Source organism: Penicillium citrinum, assembly GCF_028827155.1.
Source record: "Penicillium citrinum strain IBT 23319 chromosome Unknown utg000009l:1.0-4274883.0:1.0-4276374.0, whole genome shotgun sequence".
Classification (NCBI taxonomy): domain Eukaryota; kingdom Fungi; phylum Ascomycota; class Eurotiomycetes; order Eurotiales; family Aspergillaceae; genus Penicillium; species Penicillium citrinum.
The window spans coordinates 3371288-3390269 of NW_026622694.1; the positions used below are offsets into that span (position 1 = coordinate 3371288).

Below are 18982 nucleotides of genomic sequence, written 5' to 3' on the forward strand. Positions count from 1 at the left end.
GCCTGATGCGATCTCCGTTCGGTCCGCACGGCACTCGCCCGGCATCGGAGAGTCCAAAGACCGTCAAGCTTGGGTACTTGGCACGTCATCCGTCATCCCTTGATTGAAATTTTATGTGTCTAGATCGGATAATTAGGCAATTTTGGTTTCAGACATTCCATTTGGTTCTACTGTAGGGATCTTGTAGGTTGCACAGAGACAAACAAAGAAAAGAGGAAAACTGGGAAAAGAAAAAGTAAACCTTGTAGATGGTGCAAGACATCACCTCATCGGCCAACTACGGCATACAATACTAGTGACTATAGTATTAAATAATAATAATAAATCGGACTAAACTAAAAAAGAATGACTCTATTCGGTAATTAGTCAAAATAGCATCACACGATGGAAATAGCGTCACTCGACTGATGACTGACGCAGCACATCACGCCTTTTCGCAGCCTAGCGTCAGGGTTCGCCATTCTTTTAAGGCATGAGATGATCGACTTTTTTCTCGGGTGGATCCACCGAGTGAGGAAAAAAAAGCGGGTCGTTTTTGTTTGACTCACGACATCCCCCTTGGTCCTCGCGGCTATACTTAAAAAGAGCCGCTCCCTGCGTTTCCCCAATCTTTTCCCTCAGTACCTCATCTCGTCCTTTCTAGGAGGTGATGGTCGCTCCTTTCAACTAAAAGTTCCTTTTTCCTTTTTATCTTTATATTGTGTCGGATCATTCGGTGCTTGTTGATATACCCCGGCTGAGGAAACTTTTTCATCTCTTTCTTGTACAAAGGATTTGGATATCTGCTTCTTTGTTTTTGGCCTGAGGATGGGTCAGAGACATAACCGACGTCGAACTCGTCCTCGTTCTCGCAATCAAGTCAACGACAATCAAGACATATCAACCTCGACGAGTCATCATTTCCCGGTTTCACCAATTTTGGTGCCATCGCCTACTTGGACTACCCGATCTATATCTTCGGAACCGCCTACCATCAACTATACCACCCCTGCATGCATTTCACCTGGATCGCCGGTCCCCGTAAACCTTGCCCCAATCTGGCACTCTGGGTTTACGGTCTGGCAAATCCGTGATAATGCTTCACGGGCAGTTGGCGGGCTAGAAGCTGAACAGTGTCGTCTGTTTGGTGGGGAGCCAGGCGATGATGTGAGCCTCTGCTATCGTATGCTCGAGTATTTCGGTGGTCTTGACTATATCGACCCGTGAGTACACCTAATCACATCAGATAAATGGCACCCCAAAAAAACTAAGAGAAATGTATTTCTGACTCGTTCCGACAGTACTCGCAACGCCAGCACTATTGGAGATTGATCAGCCGGGATATCTTCCAGCCCTAAAACAAAACAAAAAAAAGAAACGACTTCACTCGATTGCGATGATTCATGATTTGCATCTACGAAAACAAAAAATACTGCCGACCTTTCTTTTTGGCTACAGGATGACTTAAACAAAAAGTATCCTCCGCCAACCACCGCGCCGCTATAAAAACCAACCCAAATGACGCAACCAAGAACACCTGATCCCATGGACTCATCACGGGTCCCCTGACTTGTAGCAATGAAGATACTCCTCTCTTCAAGGGTATTGGATTGGTCCTTTTCGACCCGGCCATGTGGATCGTGGTTTGCGATTTCGCGCCCTTGGTGGATGAGTCACGACTCTTTCCCGTCTCGGTTCGTATCGGTTGAATTCGCAGTCCGGCCGAGCAATCGGCCGTTGACGCTTGAGTTCCTGGTTGGGCCTTACGGAGGATAAGTCTGCCTATACCAAGCTCGCTGATCTGTTCTATTCCGTCTCGCGCATGGGTGGTGCCTGGCCGCCGCATATAGTGGATATCGTCGGACAATATATGATTCTAAGGGGAGATTAGTGGCTTTTTCTGTACACTCAGTAGCCTATACTAGTATTGTATCTCTCAACAAGATTCTTAAATTTCTACTATCATCATATTCACCAATTTTTTGTAAAGTTCTAGCTATTAAGATTTTGTTTACTGGTTACTAGAAATATCTACAGTCAACACCTAGTGGGCATTTTCGTCTCGGCATCACTAAGCCCACCGTGTCTCTTGGGCACTGCATCACTTCGTAGGACATTGGAAATAATTATTTCGCATATCTTAAGGTTATTTATATAATAAAATTCAACTCAAATGGAAATCTCTTTCAGTCATATGGTATACTGTATACTGTATACTGTAGTAGTATGCTCGGCTGGACTCACCGCCCCCCACAAACTGCCGCGTCCCTGGTTCACGTGAACCAAAGAGGACACGGTCGTCACCAGATCAGGAAGCTTTGTGGATGCTCCCTTTCATCGCTCCTTGAGTTTCCTCCGCCATGATCTCGGTCTCCATGGTTTAACCTCTCTTTGAAATTCAACACATCTCGTTTACTTTGGCCTTTCTTTGTCGCCCACGACCCTGCACTCTACGATCTCTAAATCACCGCGGCGGCATCCGCTGTCGCCCTAATCTCGCCGCAAGATGTCATCAGACTACACCTATGATGAACAGGTAAGAGATACAGATACTGCCGTCATACTTGACGGTTGAATGTACTAATCCTTGTATTTTCTATTTTACCAGGGACAATTCTTCCCCTTTTTCATCTTGACCTTGAGTGGCCTCGTCACACTCCCTTTAACCTACAACCTCCTCCGCCCCAGTAAAGGTATTTTAGCGGACCAATTCACCTTATCTCAGTCGGAGAAGATGCATTGCTAATCATACATTTATGTCAGATCTTGAAAATACTGCTCCCCGCATCAAATCAGATTTCAAACCACAACATGCCGATCTCGTTGAGGCACAGAAGCGAAAGCGCCTGCGCAAGGAGCGCCGAATTAAGCGCATTGTTACAGTCATTCTCGGCTATATTGTGATGGCCTGGATGGTATATTTAATTCTTGTCACGGCCAAAACATCTACGAAGGTGTACGACCCCTATGATGTTTTGGGTGTTTCACGGGTATGTTTCTTTTTTTTTAAGGCCCCCGGCGCATTTGTTGGGGACAGATCTCAGAAAGAGTGATTACTCACAACCATGTTTGAATTAGAGCGCCGATGAGAAAGCCATTTCCCGCCATTATAAGCGTCTCTCTTTGATCTACCACCCTGACAAGATCCGTCCCGACCCCGCCAAAAATGAAACTATTGAAATGCTCAATGAGCGTTTCGTCGAACTCACCAAGGCCTACAAGGCCCTGACAGACGAGGAAATTCGCAACAACTACCTTCAATATGGTCACCCCGATGGCAAGCAGAGCTTTAGCATTGGTATTGCTCTTCCCAAGCTTATTGTGATGGAGGGTAATGGCAAGTATGTGCTTTTGGTATACGGAGCCCTTCTGGGAGTTCTTCTTCCTTATATTGTTGGAAAGTGGTGGTATGGCTCCCAGCGCTACACCAAGGAGCGTGTCTTGGTGGCTAGTGCTGGTAACATCTTCCGCGAGTACAAGGACGACATTACCGACGGTGGCATCGTCAGCGCTCTCTCTTCCGGCGAAGAGTTCAAGGATATGCTCACGGGTGCCCAGGCCGAGGCTGGTCTGGCCAAACTGGAGACGAAGGTGCTAGCAGAGAACTCTGCGCTGTCGGCCAAGGATCGTGAGGCTTTGAAGCAATTGGATAGTTCGACTCGACGAAAGACTCTGGCTCTATTGTGGGCTTATCTTGACAGGATTGATCTTGGTGATGCGGCGCTTGACTCTGGTACGTTTCTATAAAGCTATCTGGTGTATTTGAACGTAAAAGCTAATAAGTGATGCACGTGCAGAAAAGTACGAAGCAGCTCCTATTGCTCTTTCATTGGGTGAAGCATTCACTGCTATCGCATTGGCATTTGGCAATCTCCGACCTATCCTTGGTAGTTTCCAAACCTCCCAAAACTTGATCCAGGCTGTACCCCCCGGTGCCTCGCCCCTTCTCCAACTTCCTCACTTCACCGAGGCCGTGGTTAAAGCTGTTGAAGGAGAGAACGCCAAGAGCCATCTGAATGTCCAAAGTTATATGAAGATCCCCGACCCTGAACGACGCAAGCTCACTGTGGGTGCTGGTCTCCTGTCTGAAAAGCAGTATAGCGATGCCATCTCGGTTGCACAACAATTACCCGTCTTGGAAGTTTCCAAGGCATTCTTCAAGGTCATGGGAGAGAAGGTGATTACGCCCAGCAGTCTGGTACAACTGGTCGTAAAGGCTCGGTTCGTCCCGCCGGGATGCACAAATGTGCCTCCCGTAAATGAACTGGATCTCGAGGACATTGACCCTGATGAGGATGATTTGGATGCCTTGATGGGCCGCAAACCGGCCAAGAACCGCGCTACAAAGGTCGTCGATGGAAAGAAGGTCGAGAACAAGATCGAGACCATTCAACCACCTTTGGCTCACGCTCCCTACTTCGCCCGGGATCACTCACCGCGCTGGCACATCTTCCTCGCGGACGGCAAGCAAGGCAAGATGGCCGTTCCTCCCTTCACTTTCACTACTTTCGATAAACCTATCCTCGACGAGGCCGGTAAGCCTACTTTCAACATGCAGACACTCAAGATGCAGTTCCAAGCCCCTCCACAGGTCGGTGACTTCAACTTTGTCATGAACATGGTCTGTGATAGCTATATGGGTCTCGATACCAAGATGGACGTAACTCTGCACATTGAAGATCCCGCCAAGGCGGCTGCATTGGAAGAGGAGGACGACATCAGCGAACCGGATGAGGGTAAGTTCTGACCCGCTACAGGCTATTTTTATCAAGGCCGAACTTAATACTAATAATATCTCATTTTCTAGACTCTATTGCAGGCCAGATGCACGCACTCAAGACTGGACAAGCCCCGAAGAAGAAGGCCAAGAAGGCTTCCGATGATTCCAGTGAAGAGAGTGACACTGATGGCGACGCGGGCGATACCAGCGACACCAACACGGAAACGGAGGATGAGGATTGATCGCATTTAACTTGCATTGATTGATGGATTGTACTGGGGACTGTGCAACCTCGACACCGACTTGATTCCCCAAGGTTGCCGCGTTTTGCCATTCTCAAATCTTCATACGTTTCTTCTATTTGTCTACTTCAACCTCTGGTTTCTTTTTTTTTCACTTTTTCCATTATCATATTCATCGGGTATCTTCGGGGGGTGTTCGTGTTCTTGCTATTATTCTTCAACTCTTCTCGTGGGGGTTTCACCCACCTCCCTTTGTATGTTCATCTATCGCATCCTTTAAATGTCGCAAATAGACATGGAATACAGAAAATAAAAGCCGGCTATACTATGCTCCGATCGATCAAACATCTCCCTAGCTTTTATAGCTCGGGCCGCCGCTCTGGGTTCGGGTGGGTTGTACGCCCATCTCAACTTCATGAGAGTCTTTGTGCGTAACGTACAACTTCAACAAGCTTGTAGTTTGACCTTGCCTGTCAAGGATCACTTTGATGGGAGATATACCTTCATGCTGGGACGTGAATCTCGACTATCTGAGTAGTATTGCCCGAGTGCACAACGATATCTTACTAGCCTGAATCATCATGAACCGGTAAATCAGAGAACCTGATCTGAGATCCAGACAATTACTCCAGTAATTGTCTACTACAGGGCTGTAGTATACTCTAAGTTGCATGTGGAATGAGGAGCACGGTGTCTTGTTCCCGTAACCAACGAGCTATTTCTCTATGTACATGATTCATGAAGTATCAATACTAACTGTATCACAAGTGTGAACATCCTGTATTTTCCAATTATCCATCTGGGATACCATAATCATAACCATAACCATAACCATAAACAAAGATCTACCTGATATGCACCAGGAGCAGCAAATACAAATGCAAAGAATTCCTAAATTGATGCAAACTGGGATGTGTCTCGTATCTCATACTAGATGAGTGATGAGATAGGGGGGGAAAATTCAAAAAAAAAAAAGAGAAAAAGAGACGAGAGACCAGCTATAGTTGGGTATGAAATTGAAAAGTTATAATGATATTGAACAGAGCAAGTCGAGTAGATGAAGAACACTAGCAGTGTTCTGACCAAATCTCACCAGTTGTATCGGAACTCCTGCACTGGACTGAGATAATTCCCGTGGATTCCGCCACATACAGGGGTCTCCAAGCTCGGGTGTGATCACGAAAGGATTGAGGTCCACTTAAGCATCAACGATTCCGATTGTAGCCGAGAGGAAAGGAAATGAGATGAAGGGCTGCCAGTAAAAAAAAAAGGGGGGGGGAAGTGAAGGTGATATAGGGACCCGAAATGATAAAGGAAACCCCATGTTATCAAAGTATAAAAAGGAATGGAAAAAAAAGTTATAGTGCTGCTCAACAGCCTAGTCCAAGAAAGAATAGAAAGAAAAGAAAGATGCAATGAACGAAGCGCTAATGCTAGTCGTCAGTATTCCTCGAGCTTCCCTGAAGGAAATGCCCAGCCTGGGGTGAAACCAGTACAGAAACTGGAATCTTGAGTCTGGTAGTGAAAGTCACTCAGCATGTCACTGGGCAGATTTCCTATTTGTTGAGCATGTGTCTCAGGCATAATCCCAGGATGTAGTCTAATCGCAGGTTTAACATCGGGTTGTCCATCTGCCGAGTTACAAGTTCCATCCAGAAAGAATCCGAATGACGGGTCGTGGAAATGAGGATTTGAAGCCGACGATGACGCTCCGGGATGAACACGGGGTGGAATGTCGGCCGAGCTAAGCTCTGCTCCCGTTATAGAAGATCGTTGCATCGAGAGTATATCTTGATATCCAGTATCGGGGAAGCTATATGTTGATGGGATGGAGTGGAGATCCCATTGTGGTTGCCATCTGACATTCCCTCGTCCCGCGAGGGAAGATGAGACTGGATTACAGACGGATGGACGTGAGAGTGTTGTTGGGGAGGGTTCTGGAGGAGTCGTCGGCTCGGGTGATGGCTCGGCAGTAGCACTGCACTCGGTTGATGTTGACAGGAGTCGTAGATATCTGAGATCTTCCGTGTCTTCATCCGGTTCATCCGCGTTCTCTTCGGCTTGTTTGATCAATCCTAGTCGATCGAGAATGGCATGTGTGAGTGGATAACCATCCTGTGCCTCTGCAAGAGGTTCCCCGGGAAATCCTTCATTATTGATGCAGTATGTATATAGTTTTTGCAAGGCTTTGACTACCAAGGAATGGTGTGATTCGAGCATTTCGACGAATCTGCGCTCCCCCACATATTCAGATTAGCCTATGCCAAAAGCAAACCAGTAAATGTTGACAGAAAAAAACATACCCTCGAGAGTACACCTTTGTCTGAGTTGCCTTTCTTTCACGGAAGAGACATGGATGATTATAGACTGAGCAGCGATTGCAAGGCTGCTTTCCATCGCACTGGAAAACACATTTAGAAACTATACGTATTCTAACGGGGAATGCGAAGACAATAAAAAAGATACCTTTGTTTTCTTCACACGACACCGATCACAGGCCTTGAGAACATGCTTCCGCTTGACACGAAAAACACGTTGATCCCGCTTATCCTCACCAGTTCGCGAATGATGCTCCAACTCCGAAAAGGAGGCCACCGCAAAGTTATCGATCGTATGAGGAAAACCCTTAGGGCGAAGTTTCGGTTGTTGCCAGGACATAGTTCCAGGCATTCGAACTGGCCTAGTAATAATAATAATAATAATAATAATAATAATAATAATAATAATAATAATAATAATAATAATACTAGGCTCGGGCAATGAGGTAGAGAATTTGAAGAGGTAGAAAGGGAAGGTAATACTTGTGGAAGAAGAAGAAGGAAAAAAAAAAAGAAGAAGGATAATGATGCGACAATATTACCGGGAGTAGAAGGAGTGAGAAGCTCTTTTCTGACCCTGCAGGAGAAGAATGGAGCAGGTGGGGTGAGTGATATGGAACCTTTGAGGGCTTGAGGACTTGAATGCTTTCAGGGCATCAGCCTGCCTTTGGAAGGGAGGGGAATGAAGAGATGGTTGATATCACGATTGATTAAACCAGGTCGTGCACGAATTGCCGGGGTCAATCCTCCCCCTCACACACACACCTCTCTCTTACACATACACATATTTACTCTTCAGGACAAGAGAGAGAGAGAGAGAGAGAGAGAGAGAGAGAGAGAGTAACCATGCTCCCCTCATTGTGACCCAGGGGAAAGGTAGAGATACCGAGGAGTGACGTGGAGTAGTATGTCAGAAAGACAACTGGAGGGAGGAGTTTGATGGCCGTTCGATTGTCTTGCGACATTCTGTGGCTGTGGAAGGGTACGAGTCAGGGATGCCCCGTGGTTCAACCGATCCTCGGAGTTATACATTATACAACAGACACATTCAAGGAGGTACCATGTATTATTGATTGAAATTATTCAATTCATTCTACATATGTACATACTTATTTTATTCTTTTGGGGGACAAAGAGGGAAAGAAAAAGAAAAATACCCATAAAAGTGACACGTACCCACTGCCACTAAGATGAGCACGGTCCGAGCCGCTTTGGTGGATCGAAGGAAGAATCCCAGTCGTTAGGGCAGCGAAGGATTTGTGGGCAATCGTGATGGCGTAACGTTCTTGTCACACCAACCAGGGTCAGCAACGTGCGATCCAAGCGGCTGAAAGAGAAGATGATGAGAAGGAGGCAGAATGTATGAGAAGTTGAAGAGAGAGAGAGAGAGAGAGAGAGAGAAGCTGACAGCTCTGAGGATCCATGCGGTGGCCAGTTACTAGTACGGTACACTGTACACAGTAGGGCTCCATATCACCTGATACTGGAAATCCTTGCAGGTAAATGCACCGAAACGTGGTACGGCGTGATATGTTCTTGGCCATGGGTGATCCCGGGGATGATGAAGTGACCAGGAGTGGTTTACATACAGTACAGAGGGAGGTATATGTTATGTACAGTAGTCAGTAGTTGTCATTCGGTCTGCAGGAAAAGAAGATGACTGTCCGAGAGTTGCAGAATAGTAGAGTACTACTCTAGTAAGTCTTGATGTACGCTCATGGATATTTCATGGGTATCCCCGAGCATCTCGGAAACATCTCGGAGGGTATCTGTTTATTTCCATGGGCCATGGTGGTGATCTTCTTCATGGATATCACTTGCAGCTGAGGGGAGCAACATTTCATTATCATCATCATCAAGCAGGGCTTTCACACCTTTTTGCTTGCATATTCAGTGGAAACACAAATGCAAGCCAGGCAGCAGAGTACAGTGCCATTACGTGGATCACTTAGGGGCAAGATATCTCTGTGGATCTTGAAGGATTCGAGCACAAGAATCACTCAAGATGCAGTCCCAATTGGAACATCCTGGGGCTTGGATCTCAAATCATCTTCCAGTGCCTCAATATGAAGAAATCACGAGAGTCTATCTAACTAGGGTTAGATGAGCTTCAAGCCAGGATACACGGCCCGTGCTGCCTGTATGACAAGATTCCTATACTGTGCCCTACTCTGCCTCTGCTTCGAACTCTTGACTGTTTCTTGCTGGATGGCTGAATGTATTCTTCTAAACACCGGCAAACATCGGGGTGATCTGATTCCCGGGTCAATTGTGATGTTTCATGGAGTTTCCTAGAGAAGAGAAGCTCAGGTGAGATGTTGCCTTGGTGGAATGGACCCCTTCGTCAATCAAACCAGAGTTTTTGATTGTGTGCAGCTTGAAGTCTTCTGTCAGAAAAGGAGAAAGGCTGAGGCTGAGGCGAAGTTCAGCAGATGCAATTTACAAGATAATCAATGAATGACCGGCAAGGCATTCAGCGTCAGCAATAACAGGAAGTAGCCAAGTCAATGATACTACTAATACTAATAATACTAATAATACTAATAATATAATATGAATCAAAACCGTATGTGCATGACAAGGCATTCTATCTAACGACCAGATCTCAATGATTACATTTGCATCGATCAAATATGCCCCCACATCTCACCCCCTCTTGTTGCTTTCTTTTCTTTTCTTTTCTTTTCTTTTTTTTTTGTTGACGCCCACCCTGTCAGATTTGCCCGAGTGAAACGGTTACAAACCCTAAACTTGCAGATCCAGCAAGGTGATTCACTCTGCATTCGAGGGGGAAACGCAGGTCCAATAAAACTTGTCGTGAATGTTCCAGCAGGAGGTCATTCTCCTCATCTGCCAGGCACATCGTTTGAGTTCACCTGACTTCCCTCGTTACTCCACCACGAATGACTGTTTGTCTTTGTCTCGTGGGAGGCCCAATTCTCTCCCACTTCCATTCACGCGGATTTGGCATCGGGGAGATGAATGCTAGCTTCACCCTTGGCAAGTAAATCAAAACTCTCCTCACTAGTCGCCGTCATTGGACTAGACACGGATACGCCAGGTGTCTGCTTGTCTTCTTCGCTTGCACCGTACTCGGAGTGGCGCTTCCACCGGCAGTCACCAACCCACTCGACGCCGTCACCCGCGCCGCTGATGCTCGCATTGCGACGGTCACTTTCGCGCTCCATTAGAGGCAGCCGATCATCTCCGTTAGGCGGTTCCGTCCGGCCGACGAGAGGTAAAGTGCGCTGGTGCCATTCGCCAAGGAACATGCCCTCAGGGTCAACTTCTTGCCGCACAGCCAGCCATTCGTCCATATCTTCCCCGTAGAACCTATGAAGCTCAGTAGAGTCCAACACGCTGAAGTTTTTAGCCCAGTGAGGTCGGGCGCCCATATCTCGCATGAGCCACTCAAAGGCCTCATAATACCGTCTTCGACAGGGCGGATCTCGGAGATATGGCCGATAGAGCGTTGCATTCAGGTAGAGCGTAGGTCCCTTTTCACAAGTTGGGTCGAGGAAAGGACGTGGATTCGAGTTATGCGTTGAGTCTGATACTCGCACTTCCACGGGGCAATGTACCCAGAGATCCTTGGAGGAGAATGGGATGCGCGCGGTCTTCATGTCACCGTGTAGCCAGGCCGACAAGCGAGTGATAGCTTCGGGACCATCCTCAAGAGGCAGAGCCCATTCATTAACAAATTGAGAGTACAGACAGTTCATCAACAGACCTGCGCGAGCAGGCTCGACTGCCTCGGTGACAGTTGATCCTGCGTTGAAGCCGTACTGCATTCCGAAGACAAACCATTCCACCCACGGCAGGATACGCGGGAAGTAAGAGGAGAAAGCGAGCAAGTTATGGTAGATATGATATCCAAACCACTCGCCGTAGAAGTTGCTTGGGGGTTTGCGCAGTGGTTGATCGGTCTCATCGGCACGCCAAACGATCGCGCTCTTCTCATATGGCAACCACCAAACGCGCACGAATTCGTGAGCAGTCCAGAGATCGTTGCCCCATTCCTTGAACACCTGCGATAACGAATATCGCTCCTGGCGCCACGCAATATTGAACGACGGTCTCGCCTTGAATGTGACCTCCACGACGATACCCAGGGCTCCAAGGGATACCAGTGCAGCTCGGAAGAGCGATGGATTGCTAGTCGCACTGCATCGTACCAGTTGACCATTTGAGAGGACCAGGCTAAGTGATTCAATACATTCCGACAGCAGTCCATGTCGTAGGGAACTGCCATGGGTTCCAGTCGCAATGACACCAGCTATTGACTGACTGTCAATGCTTCCCAAATTCGCCAGAGTCAACCCATATTCCTTATCCAGACGAGCGCCTAGCTCACTCAATCGAATGCCCGCCTGGACGGTAACGGTCCGAGTTTCCGGGTCGACGTGTAGAATGCGGTTGAAATTATCCAGATTGACGAGCCAGGATGAGGTACAGGTTAAATCGGAGGGAGAATGACCACTACCGACGGTCACAAGACGACGGCGACATCGGCGAGCGAGAGTGACGAGTAATTCGATTTCGGGAATAGATTGAGGTTGAATGTAGAGTTCCGGACGAGAAAAGTAAGTCTTGGCCCAGGTGTGATGCAAATGATCGGTGGTCGCGCGAAAGGCGATCGCGGGGTCGAACTTTTCCAGCTCGCGAGCAATGGATGGATGCATTGTTGACGCGATTATACGTTCTCGTGGCATCCTAGAAGATCATCACATCGTCTGATGGAGAGATATAATAGTGGGGTGGTGGATGAAAAGAAGAAAAGATTCGAGTACGCTAAAGAGAGAAAGATTAGAAAGAAAAGAAAAGTCGAGATTCGATGGCGACATCAAACTATCAAATTATCCTTGGAGAAATTCCACTGTTCCACCTCCACCTTTTACTTCTATGTAAGTACATATCTCGTCCACTCTTTTTTTCTCTTCTTCTTCCAATGGCAATGAATCCAAGAATGTGCAACGGTGATGCTGCTGAATAATTGACAAGGCCGAGGCTCGGAAATGCCCAACTCCGAGATGATCCATGCTGATCAACTCTGTACTGTATAGTCAGTATGTATAGTTAACTAGTTAACTATACATACGGCATTTTATGATGAGAATACTAATTATTGAATAATGGAATTGCAGAGTAGTTTCAGAGGTAGGAGAATTATACAATGGATAGAATAATGCCTATTATATCTCGCAAAAGCCAAAATAAATACAAAGAAAGAAACTATCAAGATTCCCCTGCATGAACCAAAAATATACTACCTGGTAAAACCAACCAATGAGGTCTCTCTGGGAAACGCCCGACGGTTTATCGATGCTAAAAGGTATTATTTGAAGTACAATTATGAGTAACTAGTATAGATGAAACAGCCTTGGAGACCTGTTGAACGGTGGGAACAATTCAACCTCGTAAAGACTACTGGACTAGTAAGCGCCCAGGCCACAAGACGATCCCAGGGGAGGGAGGCTGTTTGAACGAAATGATTGATAGATTCTGTACATAGATGGTGACATCGTACCTTAATTGACATGAAAATACATCAAGTTCAAGTTCCAGAAGTACATCCCAAACGCTCCCACCATGCTCCTCTAGGGCACAGTACAACCAAAGACAAGACTCCGTCCACGAATGCCCTCTTTACCGACCGAAATATGCACATAAATGGGAAAATGAACACAGAAAATGGCAAGGGGAAATAACACAAGGTTCAGAAATGCTGAAAAAAAACCCCCCCCATAAAATAGACACTCTTACACCCCGTCTGTTGGAGTTCGAAGGGCTTCGATCGCCACGTCCAGAGGGAAAACACAAGGAGCATGCAGAGACAGCTGGTCCCACTTGCGGAAGGCACTTTGGCATCGATCTGGAACACCACCCAAAGAAACGAAACTCTTGGGAATGAAGGGCCGGTCTTGAAGAGATGCAGCTAAGATACCATACTCGTGCGCGAAAACCACTGCAGACGCGAAGTCGGCTGACTTGGTAGAGGCATGTTCACCCACGATTCTAGAGAAAAGGTTAGTATTGATTTGAATCATTATCTCCAAATCATGAGCGTTCGACTTACACATAGATCTCAAAGAAGGTATCAAGAACGTATACGTCTCGTTCTGTGAGATTCTTATAACAAAAGGGCTCGATTTCTCGTACGGTTTCATTTGGTCGGACCACAGGAGAGCTAGAGCCCGGACGGCGCATCCAAAAACGAGGTGGCTGGCCCATTTCATGATCAACCTTGAGAAGCCGTGTCCGGAAATGTCCATATTTAGGCTTGAGTTGCCAATACTCTGAAGTCATGAGTGGATTCGGCTCGTTGGAGCCCGCAAAGTCATCAAAGAAGCTCTCCGGCTCCGCGCCTTCGTCAACTTCTTCAAACTCGCCGGTCAAACCAAGATCCATACTGATCAGACGTGCGGCACCGGTCTCTTCGGGGCTACTACCCTTACCCTTCCACAAGTACAACTTGCCAAAGGGAGCCGAGATGACGAAGGGAAAGCCGGAGCAGAGATTTCGCAGAGAATAGTCAACCTCGTCAAAGGCCATTTGACCGAGGTGCTTTCGACCGCAGAGCATATATAAGGCTGACGAGTTGGACCGAGAGCTGGACCCTCGGCGTGTAATGATAATACCTCCAAGGGCTTGGATAAATCGCATGGGTTCTCTACCCTGGCGGATGACTTCTAGTTTGCAGCCATTCTCCCGGGCAATCTTTCGAGCCAAAAGCTGTGCGTCATCCTGTGCACCTTCTGGAATATCGTCTCCGCACCAAAGGTACACCTCTGAGCTGCTGGTACTCTGCGCTTCGAACAGATGGACGCAGAGATACATACTTCCCTCGTAAAGCACATACTCCTGATTGACGGGCAATTCTTGGCGTTTCCCATCTCCAGTGAGCTCCCAGATTTGACGCTTGGTAGTCCTCACCACAGCGGTGTCACTTTTTGTCATTAACATGAGCTGTGGATCGATATCCATTCGGTCTCGGGGATTGGGAAATGTCTTGAAAAATTGAGTGATGACCTCACGGGCATCCGCTGCTTGCGCCACTAGTGATGGCGCAGACATCTTCCGTGAGAGTCGGTGTGGATCAGAAGGCTTGTCGAGAGATATATCAGACCCCTTGCGAGGTACCGGAGGGGAGTATTGGCCGCTAGAACGAGGGGAAGACTCTGCAACCGTCACTCCAGGTATGCCTCTATACATTGCTGTAGTCGGCTTTTCCTTTTGATTCTCACCATAGCTCGTCCTAAGGGGTGATGGGGAAGTCGAGGCATATCGAGCTTGTTGGGTCCATTGCGGCCTTGGTGCAGGTGTAGATGGCGATGGAGAAGGCGAGGGCGAAACGTTGTGTTTTGGTGGGACAGGAGGCCGACTGAGAGGACTTGTAGCACCAGGAGAGTCCATGTCCGGAGCCAGAACGGTATTCTCTTTCTCATTAGGCGCAAAAACATCGACGGGGGAGGGAGGAGTATTTTTCAGCCTGTGTTGCAGTCCGTTGTTGAGAGCATTCTGGAAGCTAGAATTTACGGCTGGTAGGGGCTTGTCGAGGGGGCTCTCTGTTCTGGCGTTTTCAGTATTGAGGACGAGGGTGTTGTCTGACACGCTCTTCGACGTCGTTTCTGAGACTACAGGCTCAGGAACGGTCTCCGGGCTTGTGACTTCGGGAGACGAAATTGCACCAACCTCCTTATTGTCCTGGGCATCAGTTTCAGACGGAGCAGCGGTTGCCTTGGGTAACCGTCTTTTCGGCCCTCTTGCGCGACCCTTGGTCATGTGTGTGAGAGTAGTGGACGGTGAATCGGAGCTCTCATCAGGACTTGAAGATACTGGGAGCTCTTTTTTCTGTCCCTCGGCTGCAACTGGAGGTCCTCGGGATAGTAGGCCTGCTAATGCCGGATTAATGCGGCCTGCCAGTTTCCCTTTCGCTATTGAGCTGGAATTCACATTGGACGCTGCTGCAGCCACCTTGCTTCTCTGTGATGGCAGGTCACGTATCGAGCTGGCTGTCTCCCCAGAAGAGGGCTCATCCTTCGCCTCCACAGCGGGTTCAGAATCCTCCAACGTAGTAGAGATTTGATCTACTGGGGTTGAAATAGCATGTGGCTCTATATCAATTGATATGGACTCACGTTTGACTGGCGAAGGAATCTGTGCTGGGCTGGCTTCAGCCATAGCAGCGGATGGGGACACAGGTGGCAGAGAAACTGGAGAAGTTGGAGAAGAAGAATTGGGCCTCTGAGGTGTTGGGGAGCTTTTATCAGGACTGGACTGTCTGATGCTGTTCGTCCTGTTCATGAAATTACGTTTCGCAATGGCCTCTGGCACAGGAGCAACACTTCTCTCGGGCTCGTCATCTTTCCCCACGGTATTCCGTCTGATTGAACCACCTCCAGCTTTCATTGCTTCCTTCTGTTTCACAAGGCTATCCTTAAACTCATCAACTCGCTCAGTTTTCTTCGGACCGCCAGTCACATTCAAGGCAGCTTTGCCTCGCAAAATGTTACCTTTCAGTTCGTCCGGGGCGACATAATTGCGGGTCTCGGTCTTTTTGAGTCTGCCGAATACATTTTTGAACTCCGGCTCCTGTTGCGGTCCGGTATCTTTGGCCACTTCTCGCTTTCGCAAATTCGCTCGGAAGTCAACGACTGGCGATTGTGGTGGTTTGACGACTCTAGGTGACATCGGATCTCGCGAAGGAAGTGAGAAATTGGGTTTGGGATTCAGAGCCGAAGGAGCTGCCTTCCTAGCTGGCTCAGACTTGGGTGGAGATTCCAAGGCCGATGAAGCTTCGGTTTCCGGTTCAGGTTCAAGTGCTGCTTTCGGGGCTGCTTCAGATGCAGGTCCAGTGGCAATACCAGTGTCTGGTGTAGGCGCAGGCTGTGGTTCAGCTTCAGCTTCGATCTCAGCCTTGATCTCAACCTCGGGTTCGAGCTCTGTTTTTACTTCAGAATCCGGGACAATGATGGACTCTGTCTGTGATGCATTCTTCTCAGACTTGGGCTCGGGATCAGAGGGCGATTCTTCAGTCACCAGTTCAGGTTTTGTTGGAGTCGATTCCTTCTCTATATCACCAGCAGGAGACTCTGGAATTGTATCGTGGGGTTTCGTGGCAGTGGGACTCCCCAAATTGCCTGAGATGCTGGGCTGTTTGAAATGTCCGCCAGGAGGAGGCGTCCGCATCAGACCAATAGGAGTCACCTCCTTAAAACGACCCAGGTCAACACTGCCCCTTGATTGTCTTTCTCGTTGCCAAGAAGGCTGGGAAGGTTGTCGCTGGTGTCTCGGAGACTCGGGAGGCCGGTTCAGGGCACTCTCTAACCAGGAGGCCTTCTGTGGGCTCCATCGCTTTGGATCCATTGTCCTCGAGGTGAATGGGCTGGAGGCAGTGTCGGTGTTCTGACTGTCATTTGTCATAGAACTAGCGGACCGAGCATGACCATACAAAGGTCGAATTGGACTACCATCCAAGCGCTGATTCTCGTTCGTCATAGAACTACTTGATCGAGCATGACGGTATAGAGGTCGACTTGGGCTACCGTCAAGGCGTTGAGTTTCGTTAGAGACAGTGTTTGAGGGGGTTGTAGGCCTTTCGGTAGGCTCGGCCGGCCTCACCACCGTCGCTTCACTGTGGCTCGATCCAGGGCGTGGATTAGGCACCGGTGATGATTCACGACTCATTCGGGAGTTGGTTGTTGGAGTCATGTCACTGACACTAGCAGTGAAACTTGGGGCTGCAATACTATTGCGATTCGAAACGATAGAATTACTTCGACTCAACCCTTGAGGAAGCTGTGCGCTCCATCTTTTCGAGACACTATCCGATCTTCTCATCATTGCACTTTGAACAAAGCCACCGAGACCTTTCGTTGGCGAATTCGATCGAGAACGTTCTGGAGACATTCGCCGTTGAGTGGGGGATGCAGGCAGCGGTTCTTCGGTTGATGCCTCCGTCTGGGGCGGGTCAAGTTTAGGTGCCTCTGAAAGTGTAACTGGGGATCCGAGCCCAGTCGCCAGGGATACTGATGAGACACTCGAAAATCGGTTATGGAAGCTGCCCTCTCCAATTGTGGAAGCGGTCCTTGGTGGGGAGGGAGATGTGTCTGCGGCTCTCTCAACATGTTCGGGTACCACCGTAGAATCACGACTCACCCCAGGCAGTGGGCGAGCCTCGTCCGAGTCGAGTACGCTTTCAGAATCTTGTTCGGCTTTGTGACGGGTTGGTGAGCCAAGGCCTCGGTCTGGGATTTGTCGAAGGCACGAGGAGTCCTTCGAGGGCGAGGACTGAGGAAACTGGTTACGGGATAGTCTATCTTGCTCGGATGCTGTGGAGGCATTTCTCAAATGACTAGATCGAGTCGGAGATGTCGAACCGGGTGATCTGTTTCCCAAATCACGCGACGAAGGGCGTTGCTGCCATGACAGAGTGCCAGTTCGGCTGCGCGACAAGGTGGGCATGGCCCGCGTTGGAGATTCGACCTCTGCATCCTGAACTGACCCGCGTCGTGAGTTGTTCTCAGGAGGTTCTCGCTCCTGAGTCACTTTGGCCGTGTCCGCTGTGGCGGTGTCTGGGTCTTGGGTTTGCACTGTTGGCTCCAAATGTTCGGGAGGTTCGATCGAAGGCTGGCCAATGGAGGAGGCGCTGAGTCTCGCAGGGTTTAATGTTGGTGAGCCGGCAATAGATCGTGCTCGCTCTAGCATCAACAAAGACATTCATTAGCACGGGTGTGGGGTTCATCAGCCGCACTCATTACGGCGCGGGGCGGCCAACTGCGGTCATAGAAGAGGGATGTGCGCCGTCGATGATGAGAGCAGAACAGTGAGGGGGGAGAGAGAGGAGATTGAGAGGGGCATTTCGTACCAGCTCGTCGGGCTTGTCGTTCCTTGCGACCTTGGAGAATCTCCTCCTCCAACTTCTTGGTGCGTTCCTCATCTTCCTTATCGCGCCGGTCACCGAGTTCGCGGATGCGCGAAAGAAAGTCATTCACATCCTCCGACCCATCGGGATTGGTCGTCGTCATGATTCCACGTCGGCCAACTTCCCAGGTCGAAAAATAGGGGAGCTGTAGGCCTTTGGAGAGGAGGGGTTGTGATGGAGAAGAATGGAAGAGTGGAAGAAGGGCTGTGTTCTCCGCCCTGCTTAAATTAAATGGGGGAAGGTCACGATCCATTTGCAGCCCATGCCGATGATCATCCCTCTCTCTCTACGCAACCCTCGGCACTTTTTCTTTTCCATTTTTTGAATATTCCAATTTTCATCTGTACATATATATAGATATACCGAGACTTGAATTTTTGATCACTTGTTTTTCATTTATTTTCAAAAACAGCACCACCTTTGGACAATAATCCCATCGTCACGGCCACTCCAATTGTTTGTTTACGCAGCGGATCGCTTCCCACTTGGGCCCCGCAAAGCGAGCTGACGGACCCATGGTCCCATCAGGTACGAATTCCGGTTCTGAGTTTTCTTCTTCATTTAGCTCCCCTTTTAAACTTGGAGTTGCTTCGCGCCAGGGGGTGAAATGATATGTGTCCATGAACTAGTAGGATATGTTTGGACCTATCACTTTTGTACCTTGCAGCGTCCCTTCGGAAGGGTTCGATGGCGACTTGGAGAACTATGGACACTATTAAGTGCACAGAGTACCACAGATTGAGATCAGATTTCTATGTATTAGATAGTAGTACTGAGTGACAGCTTAAGGTAACAGGGT

The 18982-nt window shown here is 48.5% G+C and overlaps 5 protein-coding genes across 5 annotated transcripts; 2 read left to right on the forward strand and 3 right to left on the reverse strand.

Annotated features, from left to right (window-relative positions):
- Positions 1–807: 807 nt before the first annotated feature.
- N7469_010738 (uncharacterized protein) lies at positions 808–1311 on the forward strand (the record flags this gene model as incomplete). The annotated part of the gene is made up of 2 exons (XM_056649643.1): positions 808–1202; positions 1281–1311. 2 exons carry the CDS (start codon positions 808–810, stop codon positions 1309–1311), a joined length of 426 nt encoding a protein of 141 aa, XP_056496774.1.
- Positions 1312–2398: 1087 nt separating this feature from the next.
- On the forward strand, positions 2399–5021 carry N7469_010739 (J domain-containing protein). Its single transcript, XM_056649644.1, has 6 exons — positions 2399–2515; positions 2588–2672; positions 2743–2969; positions 3058–3712; positions 3777–4715; positions 4787–5021. The coding sequence occupies exons 1-6, from the start codon at positions 2486–2488 to the stop codon at positions 4939–4941; spliced, it is 2091 nt and encodes a 696-aa protein (XP_056496775.1). The 5' UTR covers positions 2399–2485; the 3' UTR covers positions 4942–5021.
- A 1360-nt stretch (positions 5022–6381) lies between these two features.
- Positions 6382–7599, reverse strand: N7469_010740 (Zn(II)2Cys6 transcription factor domain-containing protein; the record flags this gene model as incomplete). The annotated part of the gene is made up of 3 exons (XM_056649645.1): positions 6382–7171; positions 7245–7342; positions 7408–7599. 3 exons carry the CDS (start codon positions 7597–7599, stop codon positions 6382–6384), a joined length of 1080 nt encoding a protein of 359 aa, XP_056496776.1.
- A 2614-nt stretch (positions 7600–10213) lies between these two features.
- N7469_010741 (D-arabinono-1,4-lactone oxidase) lies at positions 10214–11941 on the reverse strand (the record flags this gene model as incomplete). The annotated part of the gene is made up of 1 exon (XM_056649646.1): positions 10214–11941. One exon carries the CDS (start codon positions 11939–11941, stop codon positions 10214–10216), a length of 1728 nt encoding a protein of 575 aa, XP_056496777.1.
- Positions 11942–13018: 1077 nt separating this feature from the next.
- Positions 13019–18286, reverse strand: N7469_010742 (putative gelsolin repeat protein; the record flags this gene model as incomplete). The annotated part of the gene is made up of 3 exons (XM_056649647.1): positions 13019–13274; positions 13336–17959; positions 18127–18286. The coding sequence occupies 3 exons, from the start codon at positions 18284–18286 to the stop codon at positions 13019–13021; spliced, it is 5040 nt and encodes a 1679-aa protein (XP_056496778.1).
- Between the last annotated feature and the right edge of the window lie 696 nt (positions 18287–18982).

Coding starts and splice junctions, on each gene's coding strand:
- N7469_010739 (XM_056649644.1), top strand. CDS start 2,486: ATGTCATCAGACTACACCTATGATGAACAG. Junction 2,516..2,587: donor ACTACACCTATGATGAACAG/GTAAGAGATACA, acceptor CTATTTTACCAG/GGACAATTCTTCCCCTTTTT. Junction 2,673..2,742: donor CCTCCTCCGCCCCAGTAAAG/GTATTTTAGCGG, acceptor CATTTATGTCAG/ATCTTGAAAATACTGCTCCC.